The sequence below is a fragment of the Cydia fagiglandana genome, chromosome 13 (genome assembly GCF_963556715.1).
Source record: "Cydia fagiglandana chromosome 13, ilCydFagi1.1, whole genome shotgun sequence".
NCBI lineage: Eukaryota > Metazoa > Arthropoda > Insecta > Lepidoptera > Tortricidae > Cydia > Cydia fagiglandana.
Window position 1 is genome coordinate 3,116,506 of NC_085944.1, and position 26,025 is coordinate 3,142,530.

The 26,025-nt window shown below is 40.3% G+C and overlaps 2 protein-coding genes and 1 long non-coding RNA gene across 4 annotated transcripts in view; 1 reads left to right on the top strand and 2 right to left on the bottom strand.

Annotated features, from left to right (window-relative positions):
• LOC134670011 (CBP80/20-dependent translation initiation factor) overlaps positions 1 to 13,032 on the bottom strand; it is a 48,515-nt gene extending 35,483 nt beyond the window's left edge. For both annotated transcript variants that reach the window (XM_063527677.1, XM_063527676.1), the window contains exons 1-3: positions 12,873 to 13,032; positions 3,245 to 3,317; positions 48 to 915 (exon numbers count right to left, since the gene is read on the bottom strand). In XM_063527677.1, the coding sequence (XP_063383747.1) occupies positions 48 to 176 (129 nt within the window). In that variant the 5' untranslated portion in view covers positions 177 to 915; positions 3,245 to 3,317; positions 12,873 to 13,032. The remainder of the gene's footprint in view (positions 1 to 47; positions 916 to 3,244; positions 3,318 to 12,872) is intronic.
• LOC134670038 (uncharacterized) overlaps positions 1 to 26,025 on the top strand; it is a 139,044-nt gene that overhangs the window by 36,524 nt on the left and 76,495 nt on the right. The gene's annotated exons all lie outside the window — the stretch shown is intronic.
• Positions 14,770 to 26,025, bottom strand: part of LOC134670026 (SWI/SNF-related matrix-associated actin-dependent regulator of chromatin subfamily A containing DEAD/H box 1 homolog) — a 32,139-nt gene continuing 20,883 nt past the window's right edge. Inside the window, exons 11-15 of the mRNA XM_063527695.1 lie at positions 25,048 to 25,264; positions 23,297 to 23,513; positions 21,856 to 22,011; positions 21,147 to 21,277; positions 14,770 to 20,063 (exon numbers count right to left, since the gene is read on the bottom strand). Coding sequence (XP_063383765.1) covers positions 19,990 to 20,063; positions 21,147 to 21,277; positions 21,856 to 22,011; positions 23,297 to 23,513; positions 25,048 to 25,264 — 795 coding nt within the window. The 3' untranslated portion in view covers positions 14,770 to 19,989. The remainder of the gene's footprint in view (positions 20,064 to 21,146; positions 21,278 to 21,855; positions 22,012 to 23,296; positions 23,514 to 25,047; positions 25,265 to 26,025) is intronic.

A 26,025-nucleotide genomic window follows, 5' to 3' on the forward strand; every position in this document is an offset into this window, starting at 1 on the left:
TTCGACTTGAAAGATATACGAATTGCCAGTTAACAGGTTTAGCTTACCTGGTTATGATGCATATTATGGTGCGACTGAGGGCGAATGAAACTGCGCTCCCTCATGATGACGCCAGGCGACGCAAAGTCCTGCATCCTGTAGCTCCTCTGCAGCCCACTGCCTATCTCGTTGCTCATATTGTTTATCTGTGGCCGACTGATTTCAAAAAATATGTCCTATGACCGCCAATTTTCCGTCGGACGTATTTACTCTGTGTTATAATACAGTTTTTATATTCTGTGGTTACGAATGATTAGGTTGTCAGCCCGATATATTTGCTCTGTGGCACGTGTAGAAACTGTGGTCGCGATTTCCCGCCTATTTAGTTGTCAAACTTTTTGTTGGTTTGCCGCGTGTTTCCCAACTCTTTGGTAGCTACTGTAAGCTGTTATTCACTTTAATTTTTCAAGTTTTTATTATTACTCTACAGACAAGACTCATAATATTTAAATAAATAGATACACTAGATGAATGACTAGTATTATAGTTATATTAACGCAATGTCACACTTATTTTGGCTATATTATTTTCTCTATTTACAACATCAATAAATACGTACAAAAACTAACTATACACGTCGAAAATGCGAATACAAGTTTTTAACAATAATAATAAAAAATAATCACAAATTTGTGACGTCACGTTAGAGATCAGTTTTCTCCGTTTTATATATGCATATATAAACAAGTACACCCCTATCGTGGCCACTGATAGAGGTGTTATTCGAGTTTTCGTTTTGATACGACTAAGATAAGAGCAGTGCAGCGTGAGGTGCCTGACCCGTCACCGAGCGATTTGCAGTATTTCGAGAGACCGCGAATGCTTCTACGGTTGCGTCTCGAATCGTTTCGTCGTGGGCTCTTTGAACCCTATAATCTGAAACAAGAGAAAAAACTGATAAGTAGGTAATGTAATAAAAAATGTGCATCTATTCGCAGACGCTACAGAAGTCATTAAGAAGCCAGCAGGCGCGTAGCTGTAATTGATTTTATCTCCGTGATAAACTAAAAGTCACTTGTCTTATACCTACCCAAACACCGCGCAAATAACGCTTATTCTTTGGACAAAAATGTTGTCGATTCTCGCTTAGCTAATTCTGCTGATGACGTTACGAATACGAACGTAGTCCCAGCTCTATGAACCACTGCTTTGCTTTTAATTATTTACTCAACTTTCCTTCAGACCATTTTCTTATATTAACGAGGTAACTTTCAAAAATCGTATCACTGCATCACTCTAGCCATAACTAACATTTAACCTTCCAATCAATGTGAGAAAATCTATTTCACAGAAACACGTAACCTATGTATGCAATTTACTAGGCATTTGAGTCACGGGCACGCCGCATCTCAAACCAGTTCCATTAGGTACTTACTCATCACTGCATAGAACGAAAAAAGGAAACCGCCAATTATTCTGGTATGTACGGTAGGCCACATGCCACACTAAAGTGGAAGATCTATTCGTACTGAATCACACTCAACTAGGAGTAAGACTAGTATATTTTGAACTGTAAGTCCCAGCCAGTCATACGCAATCTCAGATCAAAGTTAGATTGGTATTATATTGTCGCTATGATTAATTTTGAGAGTAGACGTACCTACGTTTTGTTTAATGACAGTGGGAAGTTGGCTATTACTATTACACAGCGGTATTGTACTGTTAGATTGGATGTTTAGAAACATCACCTCGTTCGATGTAACATGAAGTCATATACTGTAACATCGGTGTGATGCTAACGGGTCTTTAAATTGAAAACTATGATCATTTCTTTACACTCGTTATCGTTATAAGACTTATAAGTAGTAGCATAAAATCCTTTCATTATTCAGGGGTATGTTCTCCCCTGATCTTTAGATTTTTGTTAGGATTGCGGGAGAACTTGGCGAGAGTTAGGGTTTTATAGAAACCTTAGCTAACCACTAGAACCTAGCTACCTAAAAGTTTGGAGTTGGGCAGAGGAAAGGGAAGGCTATGCTTTTGCTACAGAATATGGTGACGAGTCAAGGCAAGGGGCTACAGGTGTATATAGTTCATAATTGTTTTCCATCGTATTTTCGGCAGCGTTCGTATTTGTCATGCTAGTTCAGCCAATGTCAGTACTTTATGTACCGATGACTAAAGTAGCAAGGCACGTTCGTAAATTTCCGTGAAAATACGATGGAAAATAATAAAACTATGCACTATACATCTGTAATGGCTAACAAAAAGTTTTCGAATAAAGCATTTAATTGGCACTTTTGTACTTTATATAAAAACAGCTCGTGACACGACTCACTGACGTCGCTGGCCAGACTTAGTTCTCTACGCTTCGTTAGTCGGTTCATTAGTGCACTAATGAAATCACTCACTGAGCATAGATAAGAACAGGTATCCTATCTCCTTTCAGTTGTTTGATTTTTCCTAGAATATGTAATTGATAAACTGAGGGCCTACCAAGAACATCGAAAACCAAAAATCCTCCGGCACAAATATCATGGATGCATGTTTATCACCTGTCATGACAAATTGCGTCACTTTCGTACTTTCATACCTGCTGACAAATGATAAAAAAGAGACCATATTATCCATTTATCGTCTATCGTGTCATGTGTCACTTTACGCACTTATTTACTTGTCATATCATGATAGCCATGGACGCCATGGTAATAAGCGATAAAGGAGTTGCGATCTCAAGCGGCCAGTACGGATATGACGGTCGTTCTTGTCTACGTAACAGCGTGATAAAACGGTATCCGTCACGTTCAATCGCGCTGTGTTAAAAAGTGACGGATATTTTGTCACGTGGATAAAGGCATCCGATAATAGGCCTGCAGAGCGGATATGATGGTGCAGCGTTGGCCCAACTGCGCAGCGATACCATTTTCCATAGCGCTGAATAGACACCAACGCTCAAGAGATGGTATAGTGTGGGATCTCTCTAACGGCTCGATTCGAAAAATGAATTAGATTTCTACTAGACTTCAACAAGTTACGATATGGATAGTTTAAAGATATTTGTAAGATAGATATGTCAGATTTGACGTTTCCGCGATTCTGGAGGTCCTCTTGAACTATTTCGACAATTATGACTTAGATATCTAAGTCACATCTAATCGATATCTAATGTAGATCTAGTTGATCTCTAAATCGTCTCTAGATCTTGTGATTATCTCGAAATCCGAATAGGCCTGTAAGTGATAAATGCACTAATGCAGTGACTCACCGCTCTCTCGTGGTGCGGCGTCTGTCGTTTGCTCTGCACTCGAGACTCGTTCACTTTACTCGTATTTGATTCACTGCAACAAAAAAGAAAGGCGTTAATTATGTCATCATTAAATTGTTGTCAGTGCTTAGTGACGCTATAGTTTTATAATACGTACAATGAACTCTACAATTTAATACAGCTTGGTAAGAGTCGATTATCCGTGGACTATCAGGAGTATCAGGCAGACATCCATATAAACATACTGTTTTTTTCTCTTGCTAGTATAATATAACTCCCAAAAAGAGGGATGAGTTTATTGTGACTTATTTATTGTGATTAAATAAATACATCATTGGAGAGGTATCCCTTTTTTGCTTAAATATAGGTAATATAGGAAGATCATTGAAATGAGCATTCTTGAGCTTCTTCTAAGTTGTTCTTTGTGCTATTATGAACGAAATAATTCTAAACATCTTAAGTAGGTACATACTTAACCTAAAACCTGTCGAGAGCGGTATTTGCTTAGGTTTACGACTCATTTAACTTTCAATAAGATCTACGTGCGAAATGAAAGTACAAAACTTTCTTAACTAAACTCGCTAGACAGAGAAGCATGGCGTTCCTTAGTGTCAGAGGCCAAGATCCACTTCGGGTCGCTGCGCCACGGCAGTAAAGTAAAGTAAACTTTCTTACTAGTTTCTGCCTACTGAGCAGTGTAAAAATATGGATGCACTCATCATACTCAAAAATATGTCCCATCGTTCTTGTGTCAGCGAATTAAGGGCCACCCCACATTTAGCGTCTTTCGAGCGTCGGCGTCTGGTCAGCGCTACGGAAAATGACGTCGCTGCGCAGTTGCGTCGACGTTGAGTCGAGCAGCGGCTATAGAGTTGTAGACGCCGACGCTCGAAAGATGCTAAATGTGGGGTGGCCCTTAGACCTATGAAACCTATTATTGTTTGTATGCACCCATATTTTTACACTTGACTGTACCCTAAAATCAGTAAATTATACACAGGTAGTTTTATAACTTTAACGACTATGCTTATGACGTGTTGTACGCATTATGTACGTTTTACATATTACACGTAGGTACTAACGTGGCTAACTTTTATAAGTTATTTTGCGAAACAACTGCACTTAGGCGCTGTCTCTACAACCGTGCTAACAGTGTTTACAAAACCTAGAATCTCGCTGCTAAAACACTAAACAAACAGATAAGCGAGGCTATGCGTAATGCGTGTCTAAAAACAAAATTGCAGTTTTAGCAAATTTAATGAAACATTCTGTTTATTCTGATTTTTACCGCTTAAATCCATCGAAGCTTATATATAATTTATAAATCATATTCCTTTCGATACCTCGAAAAGCTGGCCAATCATAGTCCGAATAGATAGATTTTTAGATAAGTAAGGTAAACGTACTGGTGCTCGACGCGGTCCCAGTACATGTCATCTTGAAACTTAAGTCATTGTCAATAGAGGTGGCAGCAAGGTGTCATCGATTGGGCATTAGCATGTCGAGCACTAGTACGTTTACCTTACCTATTTGCTATTTGATGGTTTGGTAACTTTTGTACCTTTTCCAGATTTACCAGACGACTTTGCAAACTCTATCCCCTAGTTATCTGCGGATCATGCTCTAAGAATTTGCTTGTCTAAAAATGTCTGAAGATCTTCTTGCAATGTTAGGCAACATCAAGTTTTCATTTTTCCCGATTCTCGGAGAATGTAGAGTTAGAAATGTTTTGTCTTCACATCTGTTTAATCTGTTATGATTCCTGCGTAGTTGTGAAACAAACTCAAAATAGTGAATATACATAAGAATACTACGATAGGCAGGTATAGGTATGCTATGATCACTACGACATACTCATGATTACATAACATAGTATTTTAAATATCAATACACAAGTAATCAATATAATCGGTGTAACGTGCCAAAGACAATCGCAGTGGCCTAGACTAGAGCCATACATGCATTATGAACACAGATGTTACAATATCTTAAGAAATATAGCTCCCGTCAATCTATTATCTATCTTAATTGATCGTAGTAGAGCGCAAAATCAAAAGAACCCTTGTTATAAAAATTATACAGTTGAAGTCAAAGATATCTATACACATTTGCGTCTTATATCAATGCAATAAGGCGAAAAGTGATTACATGTAATTGACGTTGACAGTATACGCGGGTGTGTCAGAGCAAACATGATGTCATAGCCACCTACTGCTTGCTTCGTTTATTTTGTAGATACGACGTAGTATTGATGGTGAGGCATATATTTTGGGAATAAGGGTAATGAGAGAATCGCCTTTGTTGTATTCCATTAAAATAGTAAGGTGGATAAATTTGAATACGCGGTAAGTAAATCTGCCAAACTCGAAGTGCTTTACTGTCGCTTAAGCAAGATGCCTTGAAAAGCGTTGCAATTGTGTACAGATGTAGGTACTTAGTGCATAATTACTTAATTATTTTCCATCGTATTTTCACGGAAACGTACGAACGTGTCTTGCTATTTCAGTCAGTCTCGGCAGAAAAAGTATTGAGGTTGACTGAAGTAGCATGACAAATACGAACGTGTCCGAGAAAATACGATGGAAACAATTATGCACTACATCTGTGTACTTCCTCATTGAAAGATGTAGAGTTAAATTTTCCTACGCCTTAGTTTTTCAAAACTGATATAAAATAAGTAGTTATAATAATTATTTATGGCTTAAAAGCTAAAATCTATCATAAAAATTAGCGATTACATCATTTAAAAAATATAAAAATATCTTATGTTTTGTGGATAGGTTACGACGTATGTCTTTTGAAATGTAAATTTTAACCTGTGACTCAGATGAATTCTGAATCACGCATGAATTGAGTTAACACGAATAAGTTACAAGTCTGGCGCTTCAGACTTGCATTCGGACTCTTAATTTCCAGTACGGATATGATGGTCGCTTTTATCTACGTGACAACGTGATAAAACAGTGTCCGTCACTTCCTATACCGCGGAGTTAAAGTGACAGTTTTTATCACCTGGATAAAGCGATCCATAATACGCCTGCAGAGCCGAGGCTGAGAAGATCAGATTTCTCTTTTGTTTTATTTCTTCATTCGACTAATCGAAAATAAAAGTTCCAGTTGTTAAATTCGACTCAGTTCTATGTTGATAGAGCAGTAGAGCGATCTGACTGTAAATTTGAGATGGTATATTTAGTGCCTGATGCTACCTCGGGGCTACCCACTGGAGCGTCGCAGTTCCGTCTTTTTGGTATTTATTGTTATAGCAACAGAAATACATCTGTGCAAATTTCAACTGTCTAGCTATCACAGTTCATGATATACAGCCTGGTGACAGACAGACAGACGGACGGACAGACGGATGGTGGAGTCTTAGTAATTAGGGTCCCGTTTTTACCCTTTGGGTACAGAACCCTAAAAGGCCAAACGACTTTCGGAGTGACTTTATCCGGAACGCAGGTTAGAATTAAAGTGATGTTGTAAAGTATAAAGTGGCTATTATGAGTATAGGTACTACATCCTATATCAAGTTCCTTCACGACGTTTTTGTCTACTTGTGGTATCCGATTGCAAAACGTTCTATTAACTCTTTAATTTCTTGGAAAAGTGAACCGTCCTTGTACCGTATTGCAGAATAGGAACCGTTATTTCCAATGTAATGCACGATAAAATTAAAAGAGCCCAGGGGATTTATTACAGACTAATCGATAAAATAATAGGGAAGCATTGAGTCTAGCAGACTAGTATAATCTTAGCTACACAGCAAGGATTTTAGTTTAATTCTTCAATCAATTCAAAATTTCAATTCTTGGGAATTAGTTGTCAAGCGGACCCCATCAGGCTCGCATAAGCCGTGGCAAAATGCCGGGATAATTAGCGAGGATAAGAATATAAACAGACAGCAGCATATCATTTTCTGTCTCGCACGACAAAAACAGTCATGCAGTCCCATGCTAGTCATGCAAGTTGTCAAACTTGTCATTTTGTTATCACGACATAATGGCCACTCCAAACGTCACCGATATTTGCATGCGATTCGCAATACATTGCGGTATTAGACCGATCGATTGAATTCCCTGCTCTTACTTAGCTATCAATTATCTAAAATAGCATGCCATTACAATTTTGTTGCAAGCTCTGTAGAAAAGTGTGCGTGAATGCAAGAATTTGCAATATTCTGCAGTCCTATTAAGATTATAATGAAATAAGACACTGGTTAACTGTTAAGTGTAAAAATGTTTCGATTTGGACGTAATATTTTTTTCTCAAAAATGGACGGCAAAGTCGACTTTGCCGTCTAAAAAATAGGCCGCGAAGCGCGGAGTTTATGGTCAGTAAAAAATTAAAAAGTTAAAAACATTGCAGTCTCGATTTTGGGACTGCAATGTTGCATACAAATTCCATTATTTGTCGAGTTCCAAACTTTTTAAAAGTTGAAATGGCCATATCAAATGAAGACACAGGCCCATTAAACAGCCAAACAGATGATTAGTACCGCGACTATTTAGCTGTCTCAAATAGGTTGGCGTATTTTCGGCAGAAAAATACACTTCTATTTTTTTATAAAAATATATACCTACGTGAAAATATATACGTAAGAACGTTGCTTTTGTAAAATATTACTATGATATTTATATTTCTTGCACCATTTTTGAGAAAAGCACTATATATGACTCGGCTGGAAGGCTACTTGCTGGCTTCGGATTCAATTAAACGGACTCCCAAGGTCGTCCGTTTAAAACGAATCCTCAGCCTGCAAGTAGCTACTTCCGAGCCTCGACAATAATGTACTATTATTGTTTTCGCCAATATCAACACATCTTATGAAACTGTTTGTATTTTGGGAGAAACGGTGAAAATCCACAATTTTTGCACACTGACGCCATCTTTTGGCTGATAATCGGCATCTCCTTCCTAGACATCCACTTGTACCATCCCACTAACCCAGGGTTAAGCGGTTAAACCGTTAACGTGTCAAATTGTACCAATGGTAACTCCAGGTTTAACCGCATAACCCCGGATCAGTGGAATGGTGCAAGTTGGTCTTAGTAAAATTGCCGCAAAACTATCGTGTCTACTGGTTTTTATGGTCAGTTTTTACTCGAGGATGAGTCATGGTGTCCAACTGCGCACTTTATGTCCTCATCGAACTTGACTGAGTACGCGTTTATTCACTGATCCAAGGATGCAGTCTCTGAATAGAGTAGTAAAGTGCTTGTTTATCTTGTGTAGTCAAAGTACTTACCATAAAGAGACTATTTGAAAACAAGCTTTGGCCTTTGGCCTAATCCTTCACGTAAAGTCGGTATTAACTTTCAATCTTCCTTTTCACTGCCTTAGGGGTTGAATTCCATAAGTATTTCTTAATAGAGCCCTATTAGATCTAGGAGAAGGGAACAATGGAAACTCTACCATTTTTAGTATAAATTTCAAGGTTGCCTGCGATCGCGTTGTCGGTCAAGATCTAAGTAACGGAACTATTTTAATACCTAGGTAGTGTTGGACCAAGCTAACTCTACATGGCATTTGCAATGAAAAAGATTGGCATTCATTCATTAATATCTAATCTCTACGAAAATATGACGTTTAAAGTAACCACCTCACTTCGTTCTGTTTAAGTCTGTACAAAGTTAAGTAATGCCCACCTGCACCATTCCACTAACCCGGGGTCAAGATTACATGATCATCAAAATGATCAGCATTGAATAAACATTAATTAATTAATTAATTTTGACCCGGGGTTAACCGGTTAAACCTGGAGTTATAGTTATAGTCCTCCTCGACGATTTCGATGACGGCGACCTCAACAATTACGGATTACGCCTGTTATGGGAATGTGGCTGGCCAGGCCGAACTTGGTCTTAAAACAGAAAGAAAATACAGACTGACACACACACACACAAACACACACACACACACACACACACACACACAGACAGACAGACAGACAGACAGACAGACAGACAGACAGACAGACAGACAGACAGACAGACAGACAGACACAGAGACAGACACAGTGACAGAGAGAAGTGCAGAAGAGTCTTTAAAGACTCTCAGTTCGTGAGATGATGCAAGTGGCGCGATTAGACGGACTACTCGTATGAGTCGTATGGGTAGCTATGGGCACCGATTTTTCAGCAAACCAAGCATTAACAAATAAGTATTCCAATTATTTTACGCCTCAGATGTTATCTGACTATCAGGCGTATTCTGATTTCAATAACAGGTTTCGAATTAGATCCATAACTAATTCAGATCTAACTCATAACCTGTTATTAAAATCAGAATACGCCTGTTTGACTAATTAAAATTATTAACTGACATCAGCAGGCTGTGTATCTATATAAAATCTATATATGTATTTGCTGTTAACTATTTGCAGTTAGATCGGTCCGTAATCCTATTGTTATGCACGTCGGCAGCTAACGCCGGTACGCTCCACTGCCCATGGCGAGATGTACCGTCAATCATCTATAGACACGATATCAACGCCAGTTGAAATGAAACTGCAATTTTAGCTTAGCAGCGTGTTCATAGGTAAGTGTAGCAATGCACCGAGGAGAAGTTTCTTAAGTTGCGAAACTTCTATGAAGAATATTCTCTGGAACTTAAATTTAATAAACAATCTAATCGTGTCAAGACCGACGTAGACACATGCCATTTTAAATATTTCGCCTGCCCGCTTTACTGTTATGTGGCGTGTAATATTATATATTACACAAAACGTTAAAGTTCTCATGGGAACATTCTCACAAAGAACTTTCTAAGTTTCTTTCATGTAATTTCTTTCAAAATTTCCGAGAACATTTCTGCAATTTGTACATTGCTAGGTATATAAGTGCTGAAAACAGTAGCGGATTTGCAGTCTTTGCCACCTAGGCCGATTTATACAGGGTGGCCCAAAAATGCTGTCAAATTTTTGAAGAGCATATTTTAACCAAGGTTTGCTATATATAGTGTATCAAAGCCAAAATAGAACATTTTGAAAGATACATTTTATTTCAGTGAAATGATTTTAGTTTAAATTTAAGACGACATTTTGTTCTTGGCTCAAACTTATATATTTCTTTTGCAGACACATACTTATACATGCAGTTGAAATTAATAAATCTATATCAATAATAAAGGTAGACTGCATTGAGCATTCATGGCCGCGTTTCGCGCCTTTTCTGCCGCCCCCAGGAGCCGCCCACGACTGCAATACGTAACTGACACAATCCGAATTTCACTGTTCGAACTCATTGACTAATAGTTATGTGTTCCGAACTATATAATATTTATAGGCGGTCTAGACAATATATCCGAATAGGGGTATTAGGGGTTCAGTAATAACTAATAATCCATAAACCTACGGGTAAGTTTATTGCTGCAATAAAAAGATAGTTCGATAAGCCAATTTACTACCGAATCCAAACGGAATTTTAGTACAAAATCTGACAGAATGGGTAGTTAATTAGTCAGTAGTAGACTGGCCAAATGAATTATCACTGACCAGTGACCGAGCGAAGCAAAGATCTTCGTTTCAGCTAGTGCAAATATTATTTCCTATGTCTCTCAAGAATTTCCTTCCTTTCTATTCTCGTTTACAGGTCTCGACCGATTCTAGTGAATTGTGAGCAGATTCGATAATTGCCTATACAGATTCGTGGATTCCGTTTTCAGATTTTTTTCAAAATGGTGAAGCCATGTCTACATTTAGCTCACAGAGCCACTTGTATTGGTATAGTTTGACCAAGTTAAATTTGCACTCAGTTAACCGTGAAAACTGCTGAAGTGGCATCATAAATGTCATTATTTTTATACAAATGTGGTCGGACACCGTATTATGGCAGAATTGGTAGATAAAAACGGTATCGTCTTGGGTCGTCCCATTCGTTTTTCGTCAAGTTCTTAAATTAGTCATATTCTGCTTTCGTCACTCATTCTATAATCGACGGTGGCTTTCAATGTAGAATGAGTGACGAAAGCAGAATAGGACTAATTGAAGAACTTGACGAAAAACGAATAAAACAAAACATAAAAACAGAGCTAAGACATGGTTTTTTTGTTTCGTTATTTTATTAAACTATGCTACAACATATCTTCTTAAAACAAAAGACAATTAAGTAATCTTAACTAGCATATAAAATGAGCTCTATTCTTAATTCGGCAGCTCGTCTACATTGAAATCGAAAGTGCATTCGCCTACGTTAACGGATTTAATTAATTCAAATTTAAAAAGAATCCTTGGAAGATAATTAGGCAATGAAAGTGTTAATACTGGAGTAGGTAATTGTTGCCTCATTTTATCAATGAATTTACTAGATAATCATTTAAAAAAAACACATAGGTCAGTGGTACCTATACTACCATGCCTACAATATACCTACAGGAAATCGCAGGGCAAGATGAGCCGACGATTTGGAGCAGGATAAATAAATAAATAAATATTACAGGACATTTTTACACAAATTGACTGAGCCCCACGGTAAGCTCAAGAAAGCTTGTGTTGTGGGTACTCAGACAACGATATATATAATATATAAATACTTAAATATATAGAAAACAACCATGACTCAGGAACAAATATCTGTATCATCATACAAATAAATGCCCTTACCAGGATTCGAACCCGGGACCATCGGCTTCATAGGCAGGGTCACTACCCACTAGGCCAGACCGGTCGATATTTTGTATAATTAAGGTACTATGGCTTTAGTCGTTCGGGTTAATGTACTTATTAATTGGGTCCACCCTGTATATTCACAGGTCGACCATCCTTTGGCTGATTATGAGTACTTACTTACTTCACCTAAATTAACTACCATTGCGGAACTGTGCAAGTGTGCAATAAAAAATGCACGTAAATAAACTATACTTAAGTATCTGTATTCTGTTGTTTCCAATAGGTATTTAACTTTTTTGCCGTTCATCGCTTTACCTCCTCACTCACAGCGTATTTAAGTTAACAAAAAATAGGTATAATTCAAGCGATTGCTGGAGGTAACTTTCAGGGGTGAGTGACCCTACTCAATAGCCTATGTCCGTTCACTAGGTAGGTATCTCAGTTACCTAACTAACGCTAAAATGCACTTTACAGTTTGGTAAGCCCGTTTGTTCCGCGTGGATGCAAAGAAACTTGAACTATTTTTAACGTACGAAACTTTTCAGTAGTTTCTCGTTGGAATGGACACGAGTTTATGCATCCGATTCGAACTAAAATAGTTTAACACGTGTTTTGGCTGTTTACTAATAGAGTAGGAGTATAAAATAACAATTAAAACGTCTGTTCTTTTGTTACGTGTTACGATTTCCATTCATACTGTCGTTCATAGATTACGGACGGGCGGCGTACGAATTAATCTTCAGCTATTTGGGCCAGGCCGTCCGGACAGCCTATTGGGAACAAGAAAATCTATTCTTCATCGTGCTACACTGATTATAGAAATCTGTTAGCTCAGAATGCAGCGTGCACGACTTTCGTTTTCACTTACCTTGCAATTATGCTCATAATTTGTAGAAAATCTCGTGTTTCAAACACGAATTTTCGCGGCTGAAAGCAGCTTCCGAAATAACGCACTAAATTTAGCCCGGTCGAAATCATTCAAATCAATCACTGCCGTGAAACATCGTATTTTCTCACTGGACTTACCAGAATCGCGCTCGCAAATCCTTTCGGTCGTTGGTATTCGTATTGGTGCACTTGTGATATATTTCGATACCGCTGATCGCGCGCGCAGACTCCGGTCGTGTGTGTGGCGCCCGCCCGGGCGGATTGCCGACTGGCGGTGCGCGGGCGCGTTCTGCCAACCGAACGCACACCGTGCCTATTTCTATTGGCGCTGTGTTCGTAATGCTTTGTCGCTATCGTCTCGGAAAGTTTGAAGCTTTTGAAAGCATTATCAGGAATTTCATTTTTCCTAAAATATAGAAAGAATTATTTACTTATTTCTAGTTTCTACTGGGAATTACTTGACTTCTACACTTATTCGCAGGTCAGCAGTAGTTATAGTTACTCGTTTTAGTCAGCACTGGAAAGAAAATAGGAAGACTAAAATCCGAAACCCCTTTGATTCGATAATTTTTGACATTTTTATTCGGAAATAAATAGTGTGACAACAAATTGTTTTGTTTTATTTTTAAATTATATAATTAGTAGTCTTATAGTATCGGTTATTACAAACCATGGTACAATGGAAAAGGGTCAATGTATAATACAAAGGGGCAATGGAAATACACTCTAGATAAATCATAGAAGGTAGAATCCTAGATTCATCCGATGAATGACTCCCAGGTAAGTAGTAAGTACCTACACATTAGGAAACTAAAATTTTCGACACAGTGTCTCTAGAAGGAAAACATTGTGGCCAGATGAGTCAACGTTTGTTCTTCTTGCAGTGTTAATATTGCAAATGGATACCTTGACTTTAGTCTTGGAATAGTATACCTACCTACGTATTTGCAGAATAATAAGAATGCGGGCTTTTTAGGGTTCCATACCCAAAGGGTAAAAACGGGACCCTATTACTAAGACTTCGCTGTCCGTCTGTCTGTCACCAGGTTGTATGTCAAGAGCCGTGATAGCTAGATAGTTGAAATTTTCACAGATGATGTATTTCTGTTGCCGCTATGACAACAAATACCTATCTGATGGGGACTGTTCATGAATCATTCCTGTCAGGAGTCAAATTTTTTGAGTCGCCTCGCAATTTCTACACAAGTTAAGAGCATGAATTAATAAAATTAGGTCACTGAAATGAAATTGGTGGTAAAGACGTAGGTACCATATTGCTCACACTGTTAACTGTACATCGGTGGACCTTATGCCTTTTGTAATAAGGTCCACTGATGTACAGTTAGGAGTGTTGCTGTTTGTACTAAAGTGTAGTATCCCTGCAAGACAATGATTTGAATGATAGTCAATTGAAATGTAAAGCCGTAACAGACTACTGCACCGCACCGCAACCTTGGTGCGGTTCGGTAGTGTGTAATGTAAGGTGGTCGCCGTACGTGCGTTAAGGACGCAGCTATAAGTTAGAGCGAGAAAGAGATTTCTTGACCGCACTAATATAGCCGCGCGCGTCAGTTGACGTCTTTGGCGATCAAAAGGTTAAGCTCTGAGTAACGCTGAGACATTAACCTTTTGCCTTGCCTAAAATAGTATTTAAGGCAAGGCCTAAAATGGTGCGGACACAGAACAAATTTATAAGGTTTGAACAAATGAACCTTATTTTATTAATGTAATCCATGCATTGACGCATATATCTCAGGACTGGCCTTACTGGCAATAAGAATGGGGATTGAATGCGGCCAGTACACCGGTGTGACAACGCTACAACGCGATTGGTTGACGAGTTCGCATCACGCACGCTGTTGGCCTGTTGCTCGCAACACAACTAGTTGCTAACGCAACGATTGGCTCGAATTCGTGAGTAACACCGCTGAACTAGCACCATTAGTGCCCGTAAGGCCAGTCCTTAGATAATAATAAATCAAAGATTCCATGGGTGAAGATATGGGAGTAATGAGGGGCTAATGAAACAACTGCGCCTATTCAACAATTTCTTTGCTTCCACATAACAAAATAAACTTATCGTATCTCATACAGCTAGCCCAAGTCATACATTACCTGCTGCTTGACACACCAGACTATCCAAATTCATCTTTAAATACACCAAATTAAGATTTAAAATTCATTGCCAACGCTGAGGTCTCCGCGCTACGATAGAGCGAGACGAAAATATTGCTCTCACTCGGTGCTATCTAGCGCGTCAGTTACTTTGAAAATGATCCTTAAAGCATACGCATAAGGTTCGTTTTCGATTGCGTGTATCAAGCAGCGATATCTTACATCTACACTTTACACTACGTTACATCTACGTCACTTTTCCGTTTGTGTGAAATAATATAATCTCACTTTTTATTTAATTTACATGTTCACGAGATACAGTCATAGTTATAATTCGTTATGTAGCAAACTTCTTAGATGTGCTTTTATTATATATAAGTGAATTTGAATACATACATCACAAATTGGAAGGGCTAAATACATAAAGTTAGTGTTATAACAGCTGAAACTATAAAAAAAATACTTTTTCGGAAATGAAGCATCTGTTCCTTGCAATTATTTTTCCTTCATATAAATTTGGGAATAAGTACTAAGTTCCAAATAATTTTTGTAAATATTTTTCCCTACTGGTTGATAGACGGGAAACACGGACAAAATATCCTCTAGACTGAGCATAGTCGCGCTACCCCCGCTGCCACGCATACGGTAATTTTACTCCATGTTCGAGTCAAAAGTGTCTTTGTGTGACGTCCGTGAACTCGTTCGTCGTTTGAACGGACCAATCATGGCACGGGACTTCGCTCACCTCGTCCCGCGCACCCCCGCATTTTTGGCAGCATCGGTTGCATGAAATAATTGCTCTAAACTCCGTCTAGAGGATTCCTAGTCTATGACGGGAAATTAAACATTTTTTAATGCAATTACGTTTTGTTACACCATAATATACTTTAAAGGTTTAAATATTGAAATGAACACCACATATTTTCAGTAATAATTCAATTTGCCAGCAATTGTTACAATAATAACTTACAACTAATAATGTACATTGTTATTTAGATGCCTTTAATTATGAAACATATGGGGTAATGAATAATTATTATTAATTTGTCGAAAAAAGTTTAAGTCAGGGACGGTAGGGAACGAGTACCCAATTAATATGGTGAATTAAATAAGTGTCGCATCATAAGGACCGGTACAGATGTACTGCAATTTGTATGGGAACGTCGGCGTTGCAGTTGGCGTGCAGTTCCCATACCAATGGTAGTCGGGTTGCAGTCCGTCTGTATCGGCCCTAAGAATAGGCTAAGCACAAAATGACGCGTCATTTAAATACAATGCTGTTTTGAATTTATAGTTGGTCAAGTAGATCTTGTCAGTAGAAAAAGGCGGCAAATTTGAAAAATGTAGGCGCGAAGGGATGTCGTCTCATAGAAAATTTGAATTTCGCGCTAAGGCGCGAAAAATGTTAAATGTGAATGTGAAAAAAATGTGAACTTATTCTACTGACGAGATTTGCTTGACCATCTATATTTAACATTCTTTTGGGCATCATTCACTAATCGCCTTTACTTGGATTACGAGATTTGATAATATGTATATTTTAATTTTGCAAAAAATAACACTTTAAATTTAGACGTGCAAATTAATATTGTCTATAAATAATATTTAGAGTTTTCTCTACTAGAGCAAAAAAGCAACAAGTCAAGAGTTAAAATCACATTTACTTATAAACAATGACATAATTACACTTAAATTGATAAAATAAAATAGTGAGATTGTCTAAACTAAATAACATTTGCCACGGAATGTCTAAAACAAACAATGAAAATTAACTACCTACTTACAACGAAAATTATCTAAAAAATTAATATAAATAATACAAATAATTTGAATATTCTGCTACAATATGAAGATTGTGAACTGACCAGTCGGTGAAACTAATTATAGTCTGGTCAACATATCTTGTCAGTCAGTATGAACCAGGAAAACTCTACACATCCATTTTTTCGGGTGCTAGTACAAAGATAGTATGATTTAGAGATGCAACGGATAGTTGTTTGGCCGGATACCGGATATTCGGCCTAAACATCGGCCGGATATCCGGTATCCGGCCGCCGAATATTCGGCCAGCGGAACCATACCTACATTACGGTTTTTCAGGTGCGCATTCTGCAGGTTCAACCTGTTTCCTAGTGAACGTTCGCGCGGACTCATTTCTAGGTACGAAATTAGTGCGCGTGCAAGTCAGTGGAATGATTAAAGTGTTTTACTCCGAAATCAAGCAATGTTACTATCCGGCAGTGGCGGCGCGTCAAACATATCCATAGGCAAGCCGGGGCTAATTTGGCTTACATATTTCCTTTACAACTCTGTTCAAACGTCCAATAACAGGCAAGCCGGTGGGAATCGGCTTTTATGGACGCGCCGCCACTGCTATCCGGTATCCGGCCGGCCGGATAGTAGTTCACTATCCGGTATCCGGCCGGATAGTAGTTCACTATCCGGTATCCGGCCGGATGGTAAAATAATGGCCGGATACCGGATAGTAACCGGATATCCGCTGCATCTCTAGTACGATTTTCTCTGCCTATGTTTGAAACGAGACAGTCCTGGGCCAAACTATATGAAGGTACTCGACACTATTGTACATGTAGTGCAGCAAGTTGCTGAGCAAACGAGGTGTTTAAAAAGCATCCGAACAAAACTTTTTGTTGAGGGAGTTTAAGTGTGTGTGTTATTTTTAACACCTCTGCTGCTGACTGTACAATTATGGGCTTCAAGTATTAGAGCTAGACCAAGAAAAGTCTGCAGCGATTTTGTTAGCCCACGCTGTGCAAGTGTTATTTTAAACGTCAAACTTCTATGAAATTATGACGTATATATAATAACGACTTTTCTTGGTCTGACTATAGCATCAATTCTACTATCTGTAAGTACAGCTATTTTGTGTTCCACTCAGCTTGTATACACTATTTTAATAATTTCTCCATATATTTCAACAACCATATTGTAGCAAATAATCACTTTGGTGGTTTTCCTCAGGAATACTAAATGCTATTTAGGTGAGGTTTAAAACAAAGGTACAATACTGTTGGGACACTTTTGCTCGGTACTGTACCAGCCACCTGCAATAATATGTACACAACGAAGGCCGCAAAAAAATCTGACACGATCTTATTTGTAGAGCCATAAGAGCGTGTCACATATCTTTGCGGCCTTCGAGTAACATAATATTAAGGGTGACTGTACGTTTAACAACATATAATTAACAAAACATCCTAAGTGTCGTCGACTTATTTATTTAGTTTTGAAATCTTTTACAGTAGGTACAGTCGACTTCAAAGATATGTTTACGGTATCGTCTTGGGCCGTCCCATTCGTTTTTCGTCAAGTTCTTAAATTAGTCCTATTCTGCTTTCGTCACCCATTCTACATTCGTCACAATCGTCGGTGGCTTTCAATGTGGAATGAGTGACGAAAGCAGAATAGGACTAATTTAAGAACTTGACGAAAAACGAATGGGACGAGCCAAGACGATACTATGTTTACATTTTTCACCTTATGACAAAGGAGTAAGGCATAAGTGTAAACATATCTTTGACGTCGACTGTACAGTAAGATATTCGCTTGTTTGTGTTGAGTGAGAAGCTAATAGCCCTGACTGTACATTATTAGAATCATCAAGAATTCTCCAAAAAACAATACAAATAAGTATCCATTCATTGCACTATTGTTTTTTTGTCGTAAGTACTGAAATGTTTACCATATTTTTAGCGCTCATCTTTTATTAGTTTTGTACAAAATACTTGCAATAACATATTTCCACAAAATGAGTAACTATGTCAATCAATTTACATGTACAGTCAGCATTTGAAGCTAAGGCGAGGTGTCCACAATGATCTGAACACAAAATAATTGCTGAGAAAAATGCATTATGTAGGTGATTTTGGATACTTCACCCCTTAACTACTTCAGCTGCTGACTGTATCTTACCACAGGTTAAACTTGGTTGTCCTGTAAGTATTTACAGATGTAGTGCATAATCGTTTTCCATCGTATTCTCTCGGAAACGTTCGTATTTGTCACGCTACTTCATCAACCTCAGTACTTTATGTACCGAGACTGTTTGAAATAGAAAGACTCGTTCGTACCTTTCCGTGGAAATACGATGGAAAATAATTATGCACTACTACTGTATTTCTGGTCAAGCTTTATCTGTCTGTCTTAATTTAGATGCAAATTTAAAAAAAAAACACAACGAAGTCTACAATACCGGAAGCGTACCTTATTTCAATAACATACTCGTAGAAATAATTTTAAATACAATTTACAATTAATATTCACAAGAATCTTCCAATCGAGGACCATTCAAATTCATCAATAATTTCAAATGCAAATACAAATTTGGGCATGTCCCATTTTGTTCCATGGGACTGTTCTTAACACTAAGTAATAGAGTTCATATTCGGGCAATAAGTTTCAGTTCCATGGAGTTACTGAGAGCCATAGTACGAATCGGAATTTCTGACAGACTTTCTTTTTCTAATCCCCAGTGTTTTATTACAAAATGACCAAAACACATTAAGGTCCTCGGTTTTATATGAACCTCCATGTGGCTTTGAATTTTAAGTAAAAGCGTTTTTTTTTAATTGTGATGTTATCTAATGATGTTCCTATGTAAATGCAATGCTGCGCGACGTCATCGACAATAAGGTCCATTTCATAGATAATGCCCCAATTATTGTTCGATGTTCGAATGAAAATGTTAATGCAAAAATGAAAATATACATACATACATACAATTCAGCATTTCAGCTTGTTATCACTTTATACAGTCAAATCAAAAACTCAGCTAGAAGTTCCGATCAGTACAACACCACTTAAATAACCATAGATAGTCCTTAACACACCGCATTAAGGTTCACCAGCAGTCAGCAATCAACCCGTTATCTACTAACCTATACAATATAAAGTCACTGTGTCACAGGCAGCACTGGCTCTTGCACGGCCGAATATCATTTGTTTGTCTGATTATGAATTCTGCCAGAAGTTCCGATCGACACAATTAAGTAACCATAGATAGTCCTTAACACACCGCATTAGGGTTCACCAACAGTCAGCAATCAACCTATTATTTACTAACCTATACAATATAAAGTCACTGTGTTGCAGGTAGCACTGGCTCTTGCACGGCCGAATATCATTTGTTCGTGGTCAGGCCGAGCGCGGCGGACAGGAGTCGCACTACGTTCTTTTGTTCTTGAGTATCGTTTTCTGAAAAAAGAAGAGAAATAAATGCATTTATTTGGTAGCGGATAATTTGTTAGCGAACATAGGGAAATTAATTACTTTTTTTTTATTAGTAAATAAAGTTTAAAGGCGGACTGAAGCCCATAATGCCATTCGAAACTCTAGGTACCGTCACAGAATAAATAATAGTACTAGGTACAGAAGACTCACTCTCTAACAAAACGCGTATGTTACGATCAGGAAAGATATGGCCGCTAGGTGGCGATAGCGGCACGCGCGGCTTATGGCCATAACCACCAAAATTGGTGTGGAACGGATGTACTTTTAGCTACCTGTAGCAAAGCGACGAAATCGCGGAGTGAGCCACGCCTGGTACCATACCTACGTCACATAATGTTGAAGTTAGAAGTAAACACAAATGAATAATCTCAAGGTTATTGAATGGGCGTATGAGCTCTTACCGTCAGCCCCGGTGACCTCCTTCTCGAGATTGAGTTTTTCTTGTGCGACCTGGTAGATGCCCTCCTCGATGGTGTCCGAGCTCAGCAGTCGGTAGATGGTCACTGGTCGCGTTTGGCCCATTCGATGATAAACGCTAAGATAGGTAGAGAGATAGTTACCGTCAGCCCCGGTGACCTCCTTCTCGAGATTGAGTTTCTCTTGTGCGACCTGGTAGATGCCCTCCTCGATGGTGCCCGAGCTCAGCAGTCGGTAGATAATCACTGGTCGCGTTTGGCCCATTTGATGATACACGCTAAGACAGACAGAGAGATAGTTACCGTCAGCGCCGGTGACCTCCTTCTCGAGATTGAGCTTCTCTTGTGCGACCTGGTAGATGCCCTCCTCGATAGTACCAGAGCTCAGCAGTCGGTAGGTGGTCACTGGTCGCGTTTGGCCCATTCGATGATAAACGCTAAGGTAGATAGAGAGATAGTTACCGTCAGCGCCGGTGACCTCCTTCTCGAGATTGAGCTTCTCTTGTGCGACCTGGTAGATGCCCTCCTCGATAGTACCAGAGCTCAGCAGTCGGTAGATGGTCACATTGGTCACTGGTCGCGTTTGGCCCATTCGATGATAAACGCTAAGATAGATAAGAGAGATAGTTACCGTCAGCCCCGGTGACCTCCTTCTCGAGATTGAGCTTCTCTTGTGCGACCTGGTAGATGCCCTCCTCGATAGTACCAGAACTCAGCAGTCGGTAGATGGTCACTGGTCGCGTTTGGCCCATTCGATGACATCTGGAATATAAAACATATTGGTCATGTTATTGAAAATAACTTGTTTCTTGAAGAGGGCGAATTCCCTTTCTCGTTATACGGGTTGAAGTTGATGAGGTGTATGAGTTATTTACTATGTCAGCGTGCGTCCGTCACGCACACGTGTCGTTTTGGGCGTTAGTTGTCCTCGGCCTGCTTGTATTTGTACGGGTTCGGGGTTGTTCATGTCTTGTATGATGACAGTGTCAGCTCGCGTCAGTGACGCACACGTGTCGTTGTCGCTAGCAGTGGCGGCGCGTCAAACATATCCATAGCCAAGCCGGGGCTAATTTGGCTTACATATTTCCTTTACAACTCTGCTCAAATGTCCAAAAACAGGCAAGCCGGTGGGAATCAGCTTTTATGGACGCGCCGCCACTTGTCGTTGTACGGGTTGAAGTCGTGTATGATGACGGTGTCGGCGGCGGTGAGGTTGATGCCGAGACCGCCGGCGCGCGTCGACAGTAGGAACACGAAGATGTCCTCGGCGTTGTATTGATCTATTAGGTCTTGTATGATGACAGTGTCAGCTCGCGCCAGTGACGCACACGTGTCGTTACCTGTCCTCGGCCTGCTTGTCGTTGTACGGGTTGAAGTCGATGTCATGTATGATGACGGTGTCAGCGGCGGTGAGGTTGATGCCGAGACCGCCGGCGCGCGTCGACAGTAGGAACACGAAGATGTCCTCGGCGTTGTATTGATCAATTAGGTCTTGTCTGCAAAAAAATACAATTAGAGTGTTTTTTTTTTCAAACTAGTCTCTCTATTATGTCTGAGGTGGTGCACAAATCACGCGAGATGTTTTGGGCTACGAGTATTTTAGCCCGTATAACGAATGTGGGCTGCTCTGATTGATGAAAAGTTGCAAGTTACTAGAATTCCGTTGTTTATGACAGTTTATCTAGACTTGAACATTACGTTTTACTCGAGTGCCGAATGATTGTTAAAATATTCATGTATGTCTAATTTTTTGGCACGGCCTACACCTTCTGACGGTTTACAATGTATGAAGTATGTCCTAGTCGTCTCAGTTGTGGCAGTAATACGGGCTAAATTAAAATTGCTTGCGAGCTATAGACGGGTTTTGGGACATAATTTGTGGTTTGTGATAAAAGTCTGATGAGAAAACAAACAGATTCAGAAACTGACCTGTCCGCGACGGCGGTCTGTCCGTCCAGCCTCAGGTACCGGTACTGGCGGTGGGCGAGATACGGTTCTATGACGTCCAGCATCATGGTGAACTGGCTGAACACCAGCACCCTGTGGCCTTCCTCCTTCAGTTTGAACTGACCTGTCCGTGACGGCGGTCTGTCCGTCCAGCCTCAGGTACCGGTACTGGCGGTGGGCGAGATACGGTTCTATGACGTCCAGCATCATGGTGAACTGGCTGAACACCAGCACCCTGTGGCCTTCCTCCTTCAGTTTGAACTGACCTGTCCGTGACGGCGGTCTGTCCGTCCAGCCTCAGGTACCGGTACTGGTGGTGGGCGAGATACGGTTCTATGACGTCCAGCATCATGGTGAACTGGCTGAACACCAGCACCCTGTGGCCTTCCTCCTTCAGTTTGAACTGACCTGTCCGTGACGGCGGTCTGCCCGTCCAGCCTCAGGTACCGGTACTGGCGGTGGGCGAGATACGGTTCTATAACGTCCAGCATTGTGGTGAACTGGCTGAACACCAGCACCCTGTGGCCTTCCTCCTTCAGTTTGAACTGAGCTGTCCGTGACGGCGGTCTGTCCGTCCAGCCTCAGGTACCGGTACTGGTGGTGGGCGAGATACGGTTCTATGACGTCCAGCATCATGGTGAACTGGCTGAACACCGGCACCCTGTGGCCTTCCTCCTTCAGTATGAACTGACCTGTCCGTGACGGCGGTCTGTCCGTCCAGCCTCAGGTACCGGTACTGGCGGTGGGCGAGATACGGTTCTATGACGTCCAGCATCATGGTGAACTGGCTGAACACCAGCACCCTGTGGCCTTCCTCCTTCAGTTTGAACTGACCTGTCCGTGACGGCGGTCTGTCCGTCCAGCCTCAGGTACCGGTACTGGCGGTGGACGAGATACGGTTCTATGACGTCCAACATCATGGTGAACTGGCTGAACACCAGCACCCTGTGGCCTTCCTCCTTCAGTTTGGGCAGCATCTCGTCCAGCTTGAGAAACTTGCCGGAGTCCAGGATGAGGCTTATTGGGAGGGCGAATTGGCTTATACTCTGAAAGAGAAATGAGAAAGTTATAGAACGCTGTAGTATTTTTGTTCGGAAACAAAATAGTATCTTATGCAATATAAGTAAAGTAGCTAGTTAAAAAGTCATAAAAGGCAAGTGTCATCGGAGGCATCAGTGAGGTAGCCTATATCCCGAAGGAAAATCTTTCACATTACTAAGAAACAAGAGGATAAAAAAACCGGGCAAGTGCGAGTCGGACTCGCGCACGAAGGGTTCCGTACCATAAAGCAAAAAAAAACGAAAAAAAAATGCAAAAAGAAAACGGTCACCCATCCAAGTACTGACCACGCCCGACGTTGCTTAACTTTGGTCAAAAATCACGTTTGCTGTATGGGAGCCCCACTTAAATCTTTATTTTATTCTGTTTTTAGTATTTGTTGTTATAGCGGCACCAGAAATACATCATCTGTGAAAATTTCAACTGTCTAGCTATCACGGTTCGTGAGATACAGCCTGGTGACAGACAGACGGACGGACAGCGAAGTCTTAGTAATAGGGTCCCGTTTTACCCTTTGGGTACGGAACCCGAAAAACAACTAAAACTTACACTATGGTTTTGAGTGAGCTGGTGTATCTGAAAGTCCGAGAGACACATAAGATCCTCGAACGCGTATTGTTCATTCTTCTCTTTATATGTGGGGTCCTTGGCGAGGCGCTGCGCTATCGTCCGTACTCTGTCGGCCTCATAGAAGTAACGGAGTAGACTAATGGTTGACTAGTGTACTATACTCACATTATGGGTCTGAGTGAGCTGGTGTATCTGAAAGTCCGAGAGACACATGAGATCCTCGAACGCGTATTGTTCGTTTTTCTCTTTATATATGGGGTCCTTGGCGAGGCGCTGCGCTATCGTCCGAACGGTGTCGGCCTCGTAGAAGTAACCGAGGAGGCAGGGGTGGTTGGCTAGCGTATGTAACAATACTCACATTATGGTTTTGAGTGAGCTGGTGTATCTGAAAGTCCGAGAGACATATAAGATCCTCGAACGCGTATTGTTCATTCTTCTCTTTATATGTGGGGTCCTTGGCGAGGCGCTGCGCTATCGTCCTCATAGAAGCCTCAATGTCGGCCTCATAGAAGTAACGGAGTAGACTAATGGTTGACTAGTGTATACATGCAATACTCACATTATGGGTCTGAGTGAGCTGGTGTATCTGAAAGTCCGAGAGACACATGAGATCCTCGAACGCGTATTGTTCGTTTTTCTCTTTATATATGGGGTCCTTGGCGAGGCGCTGCGCTATCGTCCGAACGGTGTCGGCCTCGTAGAAGTAACCGAGGAGGCAGGGGTGGTTGGCTAGCGTATGTAACAATACTCACATTATGGGTTTGAGTGAGCTGGTGTATCTGAAAGTCCGAGAGACACATAAGATCCTCGAACGCGTATTGTTCATTCTTCTCTTTATATGTGGGGTCCTTGGCGAGGCGCTGCGCTATCGTCCGAACGGTGTCGGCCTCGTAGAAGTAACCGAGGAGGCAGGGGTGGTTGGCTAGCGTATGTAACAATACTCACATTATGGGTTTGAGTGAGCTGGTGTATCTGAAAGTCCGAGAGACACATAAGATCCTCGAACGCGTATTGTTCATTCTTCTCTTTATATGTGGGGTCCTTGGCGAGGCGCTGCGCTATCGTCCGAACGGTGTCGGCCTCGTAGAAGTAACGGAGGAGGCAGGGGTGGTTGGCAAGTTTTCGCATGTCCATCATCATGGAAATGCCGCTTTGTTCCATTGTTGCGTGGATCTGGTAGGAGAAAAAGGTATTTAAAATTCATAAATTTCGCTGCCTTTGACTTATTGCAAATCATCATCACCACAGGACTTTCCTGTCTATTGCAGACGATTTATGCATTGCTGTTTAGACAACGGGTTTGGTGACTGTGGAGGCCGATGCATGAGCGGCACGACCTCCTACATTTTTGGCAGAGAAATCTCATACCACCTGAGGTTCCAGTTCCGGTTTGCTTTCTACACCTTCTGCTATCTAAAGAATTAAACCAGGCTTGGTCGCATAGGTCGCTTGGTTCGCCCCCGGAAACCCCCATATTGCAAATCGAAATAGTTAGAGCCGTTTCTATATAAAAAAAAAATGTGTTCCGTGAACAAAGTTTTGTACGGAACACTAAAAAAATTGCTCGTTAAAAGGTATAAAGGCGCCGTATGTTAAGGCCGTTCCCTGAGCCAGAAATGTAAAAATACCCCAATTATTATCCTATTTTTCTAAGAAACGTTGATATTTGTAGACGTGGGAAAAATATATATAATTCTTGATTATATTATCTTTAATAACACAGCTTTCGATACACGATTCATAACACTTCGCTCGATACAATTTATTCCCAAAGTAACCTCCAATTCGAATTTATACTCCAACTTTACTTGTTTCTTTACTATGTGACACTATGAAACAAAAAAAGGAGAAAAATCAATCATAACTATAACAATAATTTGACAGCTTTAGAAAAACGATAATTAGAGGCAATATTTTTAAAATAAATAAACATC